At 54.0% G+C, this 14,911-nt stretch overlaps 1 protein-coding gene across 3 annotated transcripts; it reads right to left on the reverse strand.

The window, feature by feature from the left end:
• Positions 1–2,611: 2,611 nt before the first annotated feature.
• TMEM61 (transmembrane protein 61) lies at positions 2,612–14,351 on the reverse strand. Of its 3 annotated transcripts, none has more exons than XM_045370419.2 (4): positions 14,324–14,351; positions 13,900–14,026; positions 8,556–8,905; positions 2,612–3,063 (listed from the first exon to the last, which is right to left on the reverse strand). In XM_045370419.2, exons 2-4 carry the CDS (start codon positions 13,912–13,914, stop codon positions 2,796–2,798), a joined length of 633 nt encoding a protein of 210 aa, XP_045226354.2. In that variant the 5' UTR covers positions 13,915–14,026; positions 14,324–14,351; the 3' UTR covers positions 2,612–2,795. The 3 variants fall into 3 exon arrangements, with proteins under 3 accessions (XP_045226354.2, XP_045226357.2, XP_045226352.2); XM_045370422.2 differs by having other exon boundaries at positions 14,201–14,351; XM_045370417.2 differs by having other exon boundaries at positions 14,144–14,351.
• Between the last annotated feature and the right edge of the window lie 560 nt (positions 14,352–14,911).

Raw genomic sequence — 14,911 nt, forward strand, 5'->3', positions numbered from 1 at the left:
CAAGCCCACCTAGCAGGTAACAGAAGCCCGGGAGAGGCCCAAGGAAAGCACGGGAGAGGTCTGAGCTCTGAGGATCCGTCATCTGAGACTCTGGTGGCCAGCACAAGATGAGGTCTGAATAGGAGGTGAAGAAACTGGACGGTTGGGCCCAGGAGGAAAGAAATCAGCAAGCAAACCGGTGCCCCCGGGGGCTGCAGAGTGGCAGAGCTGGCCCTCACGTGGCTCCGTGGTCAGGCACCCTGCCGATGGGCACGAAATGGGGAGCCCCCATTCACAGCGAGGCCACTTTGGCTTGGAAGAGGACAGTAACATGGCCTGGTCAGGAGTCTGTCTCCCTCTGCACCCCTGACTCAGCCTCCTCCATGATGCTGGTGACCTTGAGCAAGTCATGGCCCCTCCTGCGGGCTTCCAGTTACGACACAGATGAGTGGGTCGGACAGAAAGGCAGAAAAGGTCTCCCTGTGCTTCCAGCCCTCCCCGCCCTTGCCCCTTCAGTGCCTGCCCAGTAACATGGTGCCTCCTGGTCACACTGGCAACTCATTAACTCAGCTAACCCGCCCAAGGTCACTTCACACCTACACCTCCAGGTTCCTAGACTGTCCTGTGTTAATACCAAGAAGGGAGGGTGAAGCAGTGACTGTAAAGGAGAGGAAGGGAGGGAGGCACAGGAGGCATCCAGAGTTTGGTGATGGGGGAGGGAGCAGGTCAGAAGAGATCCCCAGGTTGCTGAAGAGCCAGGCCCCAGGAAGCGCTTCAGGAGAGAGGGAACAGTCAGTGCAAGGGCCTCAGTGAGACTGGCTGGAGCAGAGAGCAGGGAGAGGGAGTGTCAGGAGATGAGAGGGTCAGGAGAGAGGACAGGCTCAGATCAGGCCTCAGAGCCCCCCTCTCCCCAGACCAGTGTCTGGGCTTTTTTTTTTTTTTTTTTTTTTTCCCCCCGAGAAGGAGTCTCGCTCTGTCGCCTAGGCTGGAGTACAGTGGTGCGATCTTGGCTCACTGCAACCTCCACCTCCTGGGTCCTGGGTTCAAGCAATTCTCTGCCTCAGCCTCCTGAGGAGCTAGGATTACAGGCACCCGCCACCGGCTAACTTTTGTATTCTTAGTAGAGATGGGGTTTCACCATCTTGGCCAGGCTGGTCTTGAACTCCTGACCTCATGATCCACCCGCCTCAGCCTCCCAAACTGCTAGGATTGCAGGCGTGAGCCATGGTGCCTGGCCTGGCCTTTCATTATTCAAGGTGAGCTGGGAGCCACAGGGGCGGGGCGGGGGAGGGAAGGGTGGGGTGCGGCGGGGCGGGGTGGGTCATGATCTGACCTGGGTCTGAACAGATCACTCTGCCTGCTGGGCTGAGAAGAGACTGCAAGGGCCTCAGGGAGAAGCAGAGAGACCAAGACCAGATGGTGGCTACTGTGACAATGATGCAGCCTAGGTGGGAGGACCCCACACCGGCTGTGACTTTATCGTCTGGGATTTTTACCTCTCCAAAGCTAGCTCCTCACCTGTCAAATGCTGACACCACCACCTGTCGCAGGGCATCTGAAGATGACACGATGGCAGAGGACCAGGCCCAGTACACAGTAGGCTCTGGGGATGCCACCCTTCTCCAGCTGACTAAGCCGCAGGCCTTTGGACCCCTGCTGGCAGTGTGACCCTGGGAAGGTTACTTCACCTCTTTTCATGGAAGTGGGATGGGCTAGAGACGTAGGGATGCAGAATGGGGCTGGTCAAAAGTAGATGTTTCTGCCACATCTGCAAAGTGAGCAAAAGTAGTGAGCTTCCCGTCACAGGAGGTATGGGAGCAGAGGCCGAATTTTCCCTTGGTGGAGGAGGGCTACCTCTACTAATACAACTGACAATTACTGTACACGTACTAGGCACCTGGCTCAGGGCTAAGACACCTGCCTTTATTATCTGGTGCCTCAGCACTGAGCCATTGACGGCGGCATCAGTGTGAACTCACATGTCAGTTGCTATCATCTCACTGAATCCTCACAAATCGGCTCTTTGAGGGAATCCTTAATTCCCATTTTACAGATGAGGAGGCTGAGGCGGAGAGAGGAAAAGTCACCCATCCAAGTCACTAAGATGGTACATGGCAGACTGCGCACAGTGGCTCACGTCTGTAATCCTAACACTTTAGGAGGCTGGGAGTTCGAGACCAACCTGGGCAACAGAGCAAGCTACCTCTCTACAACAAATTTTTAAAAATTAGTCGGGCATGCTTATGGTTTCTGCTACTTGGGAGACTGAGGTGGGAGGATCGCTTGAGCCTGGGAGAAAGAGGCTGCAGCGAGTCATGATTGAGCCACTGCACTCCAGCCTGGGTGACACAGTGAGACCCTGTCTGAAAAAAAAAGGTACCTGTGGAACCTATACATAGGTGGTCTGAATTCAGAGGCCATGTTCTTCTTGTTATAAATGTGATGTGTGCCCCTGGGCCCCAGTTTTCTCACCTGCACACAATCTCCCAGCTGACAGCCAGCACTCACCACTGGCCATAGGAGTGCCACCCAGGATGTTCTGGCCAGCTGGGCCCCCGATGACGGCCCTCACCCATACCACAGAGGGCAGAACACCCCCAGCTGGGCCTAGGCAACTCATAGAGTCGTGAGATATAATAAAATGGGATTTATTTTAAGCCACTAAATTTGGGGTGGTTTGCTATACAGCAATAGATAAATAGAACAGCCTTCGACAATGAACATCTGTTGAGTGCCTACTGTGGCCCAGGCACTGCATGAGACTCTGGAAAAGATACAGCATTTTTGTCTCTGGATTCAGGGCCCGCTAGGAGCCTTTAGCTTCCTCCCCGTGCAGTCTGAACCAGGCCTGAGCAGGAGCACGTGGTGCTCAGTGTCGTCTCTGCAGAAACGGCATCAAGAGCAAGGCTGATGCTCTCGTAGCTGGGTGGAGGCCAGGGGGGCTGGGTGCTGAGCAGGGCATCCTTTGGTGCACTTGGCTCCAGGGCTTCCTCCATAGGGTATGCAGGTGGTGTTGGGGGCCCCTCGGCCACTGGGAAGCTCACGGCTTCCTCATAAGTGGGGATGTCAACCACTTTGGGGGTCCTGCGGGAACAGAAGAGAGGCTGTTAACAGGGGCTGGGACAGACCCTGCTGCCTGCCAGGGAGACAGTGAGAAAGGCTGGGGGCAGAGAAGTCTTCACACCCTGCTCCAAGCCTTTGCGGCTCCCCAAAGCCCCATATACACAGTTGAAACTTGGCATGAGCCAGCCCCTTCGGCCCTCAGCCTTCCCGCCACCCCCTCCCTGCTCCATAGAGTTAGTTCCCTGTGTGTGCCCCCAGCACCTCCTGGTGCCTCCTAAGTCCTCTCTGCAGGAAAAGTCCTGCCCTAGGGCAGTGACTGAGAGTTCAGGGGCTGAGGGTAGGTGCTTAGGGGTGTTTGTTGAAAGATTGAGTGATGGTGGTCCATAGAGAGAAAGGATCCCACCTATTGAAATATCCTTTACCAGATCAGAACTGGGATGCTCAGGACAGAATGGGAGACCTCAACTCCTCTGCCCATCTGGATGCTTTAGATTTTGATATGATGTCTGCCAAGTGATTATCTTTATGTGCATACCTCCAGTGATGGAGAGCTTACAAATTACCAGATCAACCACCTCTATCTCTGGACAGCTTTACTGTCCTGTGACTCTTTTCTTGTCCCCACTCCTGGCCAACTAAACCACCCCACAGGGACTTGAGGCAGAGACCAGGTTCTCTGCGGCTCCACTGACCAGGTTCTGCAGGCCAGACCCCGAGACAGATCACCCACGCCCCCGGCAGCCTGAGGCTGATAGGAACGAGACCAGCTGTCGGCCCCCTCAGAGCCCTGGCGGGTCATCTCTGGGGATCCAATGCCCCTTTCCCACCTGGGACACACAGTGGGGAGTGGGGTGGGAATGTCACTGATCCTAGGTGTGGGCTGCTCCTGCTTTGGGGGTGATCCTGAAGGTCCCTTCCAACACTGAGGGTGGTTATGAGTCTGGGCACTGGTGGTTCACCTCCCTGCTTGGACACATTCCTGCTGGGAGATCATGGGTCTCTAATTCCATTCATGGGGCCTGGTTTCCTCACCTGTAAAATGGGGAACAATAGTGGCACCTGCCTCACAGGACAGAGTGCAGGTTAAATGTGCTCACGCAGGGCGGCACTCAGTGCCTGGGATGTAAGTGGGGTTATGAACAGAATCTCAAGGGGCTCCTGTGGGGAATGGGTCGGGGAGCAAAGCTTATCACAGGCCTCTAGATGGCAGGCTCCACAAGACAGAGAGGCTGAGTCACTTGCCAGGCTCCTCGGTTTGGAGCTGCTGGGAAGCAGTTTATTCCACACCTATGCTCCTACTGTCTAGACCGAGGAAGGGCCAATGGCAAGAGGCCAGCCGGGGGAACAGAAGAGGCAGTAGATGGGACTCAGCTCCAGGGGCTGATGGAGGGGCCCATGCTGGGAAGCTGCTGCTGCCCCTCAGGTGAACGCCCAACACCCACTGGAGATCTGGACTTTCTCTGGCAATGTGTCTTCTGGGCCCACTGCAGCCCCACAGCAGCCTGCTGGGAGGCTCACTGCTCCCAATCACAGACCAGGGTGATGGAGCAGATTGATGGGACCCTGGATTTGAACCCCAGCCTGTATGTCAGTACAGGGCAGGGCACCAGCCAGAAATCCCTGGGACACCGGCCAGGAGTCCCAAACATAGAACTCCATGTCCGGTGCTTCCACAGATTCTCACAGACCTCGCTTCCTTCTCTGGAAGACAGCCCAGGAAGCTGAGACGGTGCCTGTCCTCACCCTCCTCTAAGCTCCCAGCATCCTTGCAGATGAGGGCGGGATACATAATATTGCCCCTGGCAGCAGGCAAGTTGGGTTCTATTGCTGTGTGACCTGGACCACATTCACACCTTCTCTGAACCTCTTTCTCCTCATCTGTAAAATGAGGATAATAATTCCCCTTTCAGATTCAGGGGAAGAAAAAAATGAAAAACAAACATTTCACAACACACAGAAAAGTGAGAGTAATTAGCTTCCAGAGGCCCATCTCCTGCCTGCTCACCTCCCAGCCATGCCCCGGCCCCGCTTAGAAGCCTGGACACGTGAGACAGGCTTTGGGTAGGCCTGGGGCCATCCCAGCAGGTGACAGCTGGCAGGGCAGGGCACAGGTGCCAGTGAGCTCTACCCACAGCAGGAAGTTTGCTTAGAGGGCAGATGTGAAGCGGCCCTCACACCACCTTTTGCCACCTTAGTGGCCAGCTGGGCCCGCCCAGCTCCAAGTCGCCAAGGTCACAGTCGAGGATGCCAGGAACTCAGTGAGCAGGGCAGCCGCATCACACCCCTCTGGGAGCGGGCCCCATTCATGGTGCCTCTGGATGTGGCGCCTCTCAGCTGTGTGGGGCAGTCCTGCCACAGTGGTCTCCCTGCACAGGAAGTGCCATGGAGGCCAGGGCTCACCCTAATCTTTGCAGCCTGGTTGGGGCAGAAGACCTGGGCCTGGCACAAGCTCCACTGCCCTTCAGCTGAGTCAGGCAAACCCAGGAGGAGTGGGGCAAAGGATGACACACAATTTGCCCAACACTTAAGTTTTCTAATCTCCTTTCATATTCTCAACCACCCTCGGGGGTAGAGGCCCACACCCATTTTATGGATGAGTAAAGGCCATGTGTCGGCTAAGTGGCAAAGTCCCAGCTTCGTCTGACAGCAATGCTCAAGCTAAGTCCACCCATCACACCTTTCCCCCAAGCTACCTCATCTCTCCTCACCTTAGTTTTCTCAGCTGTCAAATGGACCCAATCCTTACACTTACCTCATAAGCAGTTGAGGCTCAAATCTAGTGGGCATGAGGGTGCATTGTAAACTAAAACAGGAATAGCAGAGAAAGCAGGTGTGTGTACCAGCTACAGCATGTACGCTTCCCTAACTCTCATCTCATCTGAGCCTGACAGCGATGATAGGGAAAAGGTGTGTCACCGCAGCTGAGAGATGAGGTGTCAGACACAGCTCAGAGAGTCTAAGTAACATCCTCAAGGACACACAGCTTCTAAAAGAAAGAGCAGGGACTACTGGAGGCCCCACATCCAGTCACCTCACTAAGGGGACTTACACTGAAGATATGAGCTTCCTGAGGGCAGGGGCTTTGTCTGTTTTGCCCGCTGTGGCACTTCAGTTCTCTGAATAGGACCCAGCGTACCTCCGTGTGCTCAATCAATATTAGGTACATGCATGAAAGAATAAGTAGATGAATATACAGGGAAACCGAGGCCAAGAGGGGAAGGGACCTGCCCAAGCCATCAACCCAGGAAGGTTTTGTTTCTGACCTGGAGTTACCCACAGCGGGCACCACCAGAGACCGAGGTGCCTGGGAGCAAGAATAGCAGAGTAGCCACCCATGGGGGCCAGGTGCTGGGCTCTGCAGGCAGCAGGACTGGGCTGGGTCAGCCTCGGGACAGGAAAGAGCACCGCCAGCAAAAGCAGCCTCCTCGACCCCCCGCCACCCAGTTTCTGAGTCTACGACTTGGGTCTTGGAGCTCGATGGGCTAGGATCACCCTGTGGCCTCCTGGGTGGGCTTCCTCCCTGGCCCACTGGGAGTGAGGGCTAAGGGGCCCCACTTGCCAGGCGCAGCTGTGCCTAGACCCTGTTGCATCAACATGGCTGTGTGTACAGGCAACACCCAGCCCCTGCACTCACATCCGGCTGGGTGGGAGGAGCAGGCTCTGGTCCAGAGCATCTGGGGCCTGGCCTGGTTCCAACTGACCACTAACTCACTGTATGACCAGGTAGGTCACTTGGTCTTTCTGAGACTCAGGCCTCTCATCTGAGAAGTGAAGGGTTTGGCTGGAGAGTCCCCAAGGCCCTGCAATATCTAACACTATGGAAATGCTATGTAAATAGTTATTATGCTGTACTGTTTAGGGAATGATGAGAAGAAATCAAAGTCTGTACATGTTCAGCACAGACACAATTCTTTTTTTCAAGTATTTTGGATCCATGGTTGGTTGAATCATGGACGCAGAACCCATAGACAGAAAGGGCCGACTGTACTGCATCATCTCTAGCGTTAAGAAGGCACAGGCTGGTAGCAGGAATGCTCCTACATTCTTTGACTCGGACAACACTTTCCCTCTTAACACAGGGAGGAAGAGCATTCAGGTCCCAGGTCCCAGGCCAGCTCACAGCAGTCTGGCTTAGCCCCTCTCGCACAGGGATCCAGGGCTTAGGACTGACGCGGGGGGAAGAATGCCAGCCGTGCAGCCAGCAGGCTCCTGCCACTTTCTAGCTATGCCTCCCCTTCCTTTTCTGCAGACACAACAGTCATTCTTACCTTGGAGGCAATAGAAAGAAGGACAGGAGGTGATGTACACAGGCCCCTGGCACATAGGCACACTCTGTACTTTGTTGAATAAATAAGTATATAAAAGGGCATGCATAATGCATGCATTCTCAACAGGACAAACACTGGTTTTTGGGGAGAGTAACACTCTTTTTATGTATAAAGCACAGATACACATATAGAACATAAACAAATACACAATGTATCTGGGGTATTACAATTTCTTGGAGGAGGATTTGAAAAAAAAAAGAAAGTCTAAGAAGGATGGCACAAGGCAGGGTGGGGAGACCAATAATGAAAACAGAAGGTTGAGAGACGCTGTCTTCATGCAACACTTTGTCCCCATCCCCATACCTTTGTGCATGTTCTTCTACCTGCCTAAAATGCCTCTTTTCCACCATGTCCACTAGAGGAAAAGTTGACATTTGCTGTGCACCTGCTGTGTTCCAGGCCCTGGGCTAAAGCTCAACATACATATCTCATTTAATTTTCCCAAGTGTCACCGGAAGTAGGGAGTGGGCGTTGAGCATAGACTCTGAGGCCAGACTGCCTGGGTTCAAGTCCTGGTTCTGACACACACTAGCTGATGTCCTTGACTGAGTTACTTAGTGTCTCCATGCCTCCATTTCCTCCTCTACAAATGGAATTCATAACAGTAGCTACTTCAGAGGACTGCTGTAAGGATCAGCTGAGGGAGTATGGGATAGCACTTTGAACAGTGCCTGGCACATGGCTGGTACTGTAGAGGGGTTTGCTATTATTGCTGTTGCTATTAGTCCTTTTTATTTCAAATGACGAAATTAAAAAGTTTAGGGGGATTGCATGATCTACTCAAAGACCCACTGCTAGTTTGTGATAGAACCAGAACAGGGTCCAGTGGGTCTGACTCTTGTGTCTAGGCTTTTAACCCTCTGCTATTCTGTCCCATAGCAAGCTGAGCTCAGCTGCCACCTCCTCCAGGAAGCCTTCCTGGGTTTCTCCATGTCTTTAGAAGACATGCCTCTCTCACACAGCACTACCTACTCCGGTTTGTCATCATCAGCCTCTGTCATGGGGCTTTAAACTCCTTCAGGGTTGTACTGATCAGCTTCCATGTACCCAGGGCACAGGGCAAAGCCTGGTCCAAAGGAGGAACCCCATGAGAATTTGCTGGAATTACAAATGCTGGTTGGTGGGCTGGTGTGACTGGGCCCCTACCTGTGATCCCCACCCGCTGCCCCACCCTGCCCTGCTGACCTGCAGCTCTCCTTCTCTGAGGACTCCACAGTGAGGTAGTACAGGTCTCTGGAGAGGTGATAGAGGTCCCATCGGGGTGGCCCCCGGGTGCTGGCCTTGAAGGACCACAGCAGGCCAATGAGCAGCAGCAGGCCACCTGCGCCGCAGCAGACGAAGCTGACGGACTTGAGCAGGGCGCTGGGGCCCTCGGGCACCGGATGCTCCGTGGGTGGGGCCAGCTGGCCAGGCTGGGTACTTGCATCCCCTTCGCTCCACCAAGCAAAGCAGAGCGTCCCAGCTACCAGAACCACTGTGCCGCTGACCGTCATGCAATAGCGGAGGGTGGAGGCCGTGTGGCTCCCGTCACACATCTGGACACAGAGAAGGAGGGAGAAGAGGAAATGGGCCATATGAAAGGTGCTGGAGGCCAGGTGTTAATCCTCAGCTGCCTGAGGTCACTGTACAACCTTGGAGAAGTCACTTAACTCCTCTGGGCCTCAGTTTCCTCATCTGTGAAGTGGAGATGATGTCCCTGACTTTGCTGGGCTATTTTGAAGGTCAGAGGTAAACATATATCAGCACCATGCCTGGGACATCACAGAAGCTCAGTAAGTGTGACCGCTTTCACTCAGGGCCTCCCTCCAGGCCTCAGGGGCCCCATCTGCCTGGTGGGTCGAAGACTCCCCACCCTGACTACCACACAGGAAGCTGGGAAAGAGGAAAGTGAAGGCGTGTGGGAACCTCCAGGCCTGCCAGGATTGGGGCTTGCTGGTTATGCACTGCCTGACTTCACCTGGTCACAATCTTGTGAGATGGACACTGTTATTGAACAGAGGAAGATACTGAGACCCAGAACAAGTGTGAAAGAGTGTACTGAAGAGTCTGAGGCCGAAATTCACAACATAGAGCAAAACTTTGTGGAAAAAGATGTTCTCTGGGCTGGGTGTGGTGACTCACGCCTGTAATCCCAGCACTTTGGGAGGTCAAGGTGGGCGGCTCACCTGAGGTCAGGAGTTTGAGACCAGTCCAGCCAACGTGGTGAAACCCCATCACTACTAAAAATACAAAAATTATCCGAGCATGGTGGCACATGCCTGTAATCCCAGCTCCTCGGGAGGCTGAGGCAGAAGAATCACTTGAACCTGGGAGGCAGAGGTTGTAGTGAGCCAAGATCACACCACTGCACTCTAGCCTGGGCAAAAGAGTGAGACTGTCACACACACACACACACACACACACACATAGACACATACACACATATGTTCACTGTGGCCTTATTAATAATGGCCATAATTTGGAAAGTGCTAAAATGTTCAATGATAAAGAAATGGTGAGTAAACTATGGCATAATCTCTAGAATGAATAATTAATATTAGCCCATTTTTTTAAAAAAAAATCAAGCTCAGCACAAAGGTTTAACAAGAGGAGGAAACATTTATCACATCTTGCTTTTCTCAACTTAGTATACTAAATTATGCATACAGCATTGTCTCAATTAAATAAAAGAATGCACAAGGGGGAAAAACTTGGAAGGGTCCTGGCCCTGGATCACATAGACGTAGGAGGCTGAAACCTAGGTCTGAGTTGTCCCCAAAGCCAATTTCTAGGCTGCCCATTGTACCTTCCAGTCCCTGTGCCTGTAACTTCCCCTTAGCTCCCCTCAAGGCTCAGCTCAGCCTCACCAGGGAAGCCTTCTCTGCAGACACTTTAACTTTAAACTCCTGAGTGCCCTGGGCCACCTTTGCCACAGCAAAAACCTGTGCTTAACTTCTGCTTCACTTGTCCCACTCCGCGCTCTGTGACTGCCTGAGGGCAGGGTCCACATGGGCCTTGTTTACCACTATATCCCCTCAGTGCCTAGCACATAATAACTGCTCAATAGATCCTCTGAACTGAGAGAAAGTGTTGCTGGATAAATACATGCTGGTTGGGTGAAAATCCACCCTCAGTTGTGAAGAGCTAGGAGAGAGGAGGCAGTGCAGGATTCCAGCTGCCACAGCACAGGGACATGAAGGACAGTCCCGGCTTTGGTCCCCCCTCTACAGCTGTATCACGGGGTAAGCCCCTCACCTGCCCCGGGCCTGCTTCCTCATCGGATAAAAGGCAGGCTCTCTAGGAGGCCGCTAGGAGGATTTGCAGAAGCACTGTCTCCTCTTCCAGAGGCTGAGCCAGTGAAGCAGGGAGCGGGGGCCACAGACCTTAAAGGGAGGCTTCAGTGATCACAAATCCCTTCCAAGCGGGGCTTGCCCAGCCAACGACAATATATCCAAATGACATACTGCTGTGTGGCCGCTTAAAGCCATGATCCCATGGGAGCTAAAGGGCATGGAAAATGTTCAAGATGTAGCAGGTGAAACTTTACATTTCAAAAGGGAATGTTACCAAATGTGTTTAAAAACACACACGTGTGTGTGTGTGTGTGTGTGTGTGTGTGTGACAGAATGTACCCATGTAAAAGGGGGGCTCTGGGAGTGGACCTCAATCTTTCTGCACCCCTAGATCTCTGGATGCAAATAGAGAAATTCCATTGATAAATGACCTGCAGTTCTCTTCCTGTGAATCTGTCCAGGGCGCAAATGCCTCCTGTCTCTAGCTCAAGGCCTTTTCATGTAAGGACTATCCCCGGTCCCCCATCCCCAAAGTCAAAGAGCTAGGAGAAGCTGTCAAGAGAAGAAACCTGTTTGTGGGGAAAAAATTCAAAAACCAAAACACACAAGCAAATCAAGAACAGTAACCCCTGCATGTATGTTATGGTACTCAACAGCCCTTTATACCTAGCATTGCACCTGCCTCCCTACAGGGGCAGGCCAGAGGAAAAGTCCCATTTTACAAATGAGGAGAGTGAGCCCAAAAAGGTGAAGGACCTTGTCCAAAGCCAGGTACAGCATGGTTCTCAGCACTGGAGGAGCGCACACCTAGGCATGCCCGCATGGGGCAACCTACACTACTTTTTATTTTCTATCAAACAATAGTCGCTGCTCATTGTGGAAAAAGGAGAAAACCACAAAAGATAATAAAAATTAAAAATAATACAGGCTGGGCATAGTGGCTCACACCTGTAATCCCAGCACTTTGGGAGGCCGAGGTGGGTGGATCACCTGAGGTCAGGAGTTTAAGACCAGCCTGGGCAACATGGTGAAACCCCGTCTCTATTAGAAATACAAAAATTAGCCGGCCGTGGTGGTGGGCACCTGTAGTCCCAGCAACTCGGGAGTAGCTTGAGAATCACTTGAACCCGGGATGTGGAGGTTGCAGTGAGCTGAGATCGCACCACTGCACTACACTCCAGCCTGGGTGACAGAGTGAGACTCCTCAAAAAAAAAAAAAAAAAAGCAAAATACAAATCACCACTAATCTTGCCTCTCAGAGATGAGCACAATCGCCAGGTGGCTGTTTCTGTTCATTGCCCCTTTGTCCTGCATACAGGATGATGGCAGCAGCAGATGTATGCTGTGCATTTATCAGGCTGGGCATTTACTGGGCTGGGCACCATGTGAAGCGCTTTACAGGTATCCCTTCACTTTATCCCCACAACAGCACTGTGTCCTAAAGACACTGTGGCCACTAGGGTGACAATTTCTCCACAATTGGTGACCACAATAGGGTGACAATTTGTCCACTAGGGTTACTGCTGGATTTGGACCCAAGTCTAGTCTGAGTCAAATCCCTGTGTGTGTGTACAGCTAGGTCTATCAGTATCTTTTAGTATAGAAAGTTGGGACCATGCTGCGAATAGATGTACTTGTCTTTGGCACAGGCAGCTCTCACTCTTTAGAATGCATGCCCCTCCTTCCCAGCTTAACTCCTCCCAGGCCTCAGACTAACCCCTGCAACTGCCCTTTGCATGTTCTCACATGGGGTCAGGGTCATTTTCTGTGTGGGTCTTGCTCCTTCCATGTGGATCCACTACAGCAGGCAGGGCACATGCTAACCTGTCATCCTGGGGGAGTGGGGGGTTGAGAAGGTCAATGTCCACCGGATGAAGGGCAGCCTGTTCCGTTGCGCAGTGGTTGTTTTCCTTATTATTATAGGTCAGGGATGTCACTATCAGCAGGGTGTTCTCACCCAAACTCCTTTCATCTGGACCCTCTACTAGACCTGTGCTCCCTCCACCTGGAGCGCCCTCTGCTCCCATCCAGGGCCATCATTGCACCCCTTCCCAGAAGGCTGTCTACTGCAGCTGCCCCCACCTCCCTCTAGCCAGACGGCATTCCCGTGATCAAATGGCTCCACTGACCACTCCCTCTGACTACAGTGGTCATTCCCTGTTAGCTCTGTGACCGCCCAGCATCTCTGAGTTCAAATCCCTGCCTGCAAGGGGAAAGCAGGTAATGAAAATGAGATGGCAAGACAGCAGGCTATAAGTGAGGCATGGGGACACAAGGCTGGACTGAGGATGCACCCTGCTCTGACACTGGCAGGATCCAGCTTCTCCACGCCTTAGTGCCCTCGCCTGTAAATGGGCACAATAACACCATATTGCTTCTGAGAATGAGGATATATTAAAATAAATTTATTCTTATTATGATTATTTTTATTTCTACAGCCGTACTTAGTACCTGTCCCTGCCCTTCATCTTGCCCTATCTGTTCACTGGTGGCAGGGCCAGTCTGACTCTATTATCTGCCCCCTGGCATGGGGGCAGCATCCTCACTAAAAGTCTAGTAGAAAGGCCCTGCTCCTGTCAGGAGAGTCCGGAGGACAGAGCCTCCCTCCTGTGCCCGCTCCCGCACAAACCCAGGACAGAACGCCATGCCATTCTCCATGTCCTACTCCATACCAATAAGGGCACTTTTTTTTTCTTTTTCTTTTTCATTTTTTTTTTTTTTGAGACTCTGTCTTGCTCTGTCGCCCAGGCTAGAGTGCAATCCTGCAATCTCAGCTCACTGCACCCTCTGCCTCCTGAGTTCAAGTGATTCTCCTGCCTCAGCTTCCCAAGCAGCTAGGATTACAGGTGCCACCATGCCCGGCTAATTTTTGTATTTTTAGTAGAGACAGGGTTTCACCATATTGCCCAGGCTGGTCTTGAACTCCTGACCTCAAGTGATCAGCCCGCCTCAGCCTCCCAAAGTGCTGGGATTACAGGCGTGAGCCACTGCACCTGGCTCCAACAAAGGCACTTTAGAGGCCGCTTTGTGTAAAGACCAAATTGTCCGAACAAGAGTTTCCCAAACCATCCCCAATTAAGGTCCTGAGTGCCATGGCCTCAAGCCACCCAGCAAGATAAAACCCAGGCAGAGCCCCGGGTGTCCACACTCTGCCCACCAAGCCACCGTGACCGAGGTTAGGGGAAGGGGTCGGGGCAAGGTCGACGATAGAAGGGGCTGAGTGCCTGCAAAGGAGGGAGAAGGCCGTTTCCACCCACCTGGGGCAGGGCCATTGGGAGGCGGGCAGCAGGCGCTGTCCAGGCGCGCGGGGAGCCGGGCGCGGGTGAAGGTGTGGTGGTGGAGGACGCCAGGGCTGAGCGACCCCGCCGGCGGCGACCCTCGGGTCTGCAGGAGGCGCGGGTGTTAGGGGCGGGGGCAAGGTGGGGCCTGGCCACTGCCCCCGAGCCCTGCTCCCCAGCCCGCAAAACCGAGGCCTGGATCCCGGGCCCGCCCGGGGCTCACCAGCCGCGCCCTCTGGGCCGCCCGCACCCGGTGCGCAGGGACCGAGCCAGGCCTCACCCCCGGCGCCCGCCCCGAGGGCTGCGCGCTCCCCGCGGGGCTCTGAGGCTGCCGTGGGGCGCCCAGGGGCGCGCGGGACCCGGGCCTCGCCTTCCTCTCCAGTGGTAACCGCGCCAGCCCCACCTCTCCTCCGCGTCCTCGCCGAGACTCCGGGTGGCCCGGGCTCCGGGCAGCACCAGGTGTCCAGCGCTGTCGCCCAGCCGGCCCCGCCCGTCCTTAAAGCGCCAGCACGATTGGGCTGGCGGGGACTGGGGTTTGCCAGTGCGGCGGGGCCCGGGGAGCGGCGGGGCTGCTGCTGACCGGAACGCCTTGGCGCGGATCCGAGCCCTGGGTCCTGGGGGCCATCCCCCCACCGCGAGCGCTTCAGGGCGGGCTTGGGAATAGAGACAAACTCCGAACCATTAGCGCTCAGCCGCACAGGGCTTAGGAGTCCCGAGCCCAGTCCTGTTCACCCCCATTTTATAGAAAGAGAAACTGAGGCTCAGAGAGGGGAAAGTCACTTGCCGAGGTGTTTACTGCGGACTGTGTTGACAGAAGCTGCTTTTTCTCAGCAGTCAGAGAGCAAGCCCTCCTGGCCCTCCAGGACCCCAGGTCCTGGCAAGGATGGCGTTCTCAGCCATAATGACCAGCATTTAAGTGCTCCCCACTACCGGCATCACTGCCCCAACCAGTGGAGGTCCCGGAGAGGGACTGAAGATGTGTGACCTAACT

This window comes from Macaca fascicularis, chromosome 1 (assembly GCF_037993035.2).
Source record: "Macaca fascicularis isolate 582-1 chromosome 1, T2T-MFA8v1.1".
In the NCBI taxonomy this organism is placed as follows: Eukaryota; Metazoa; Chordata; class Mammalia; order Primates; family Cercopithecidae; genus Macaca; species Macaca fascicularis.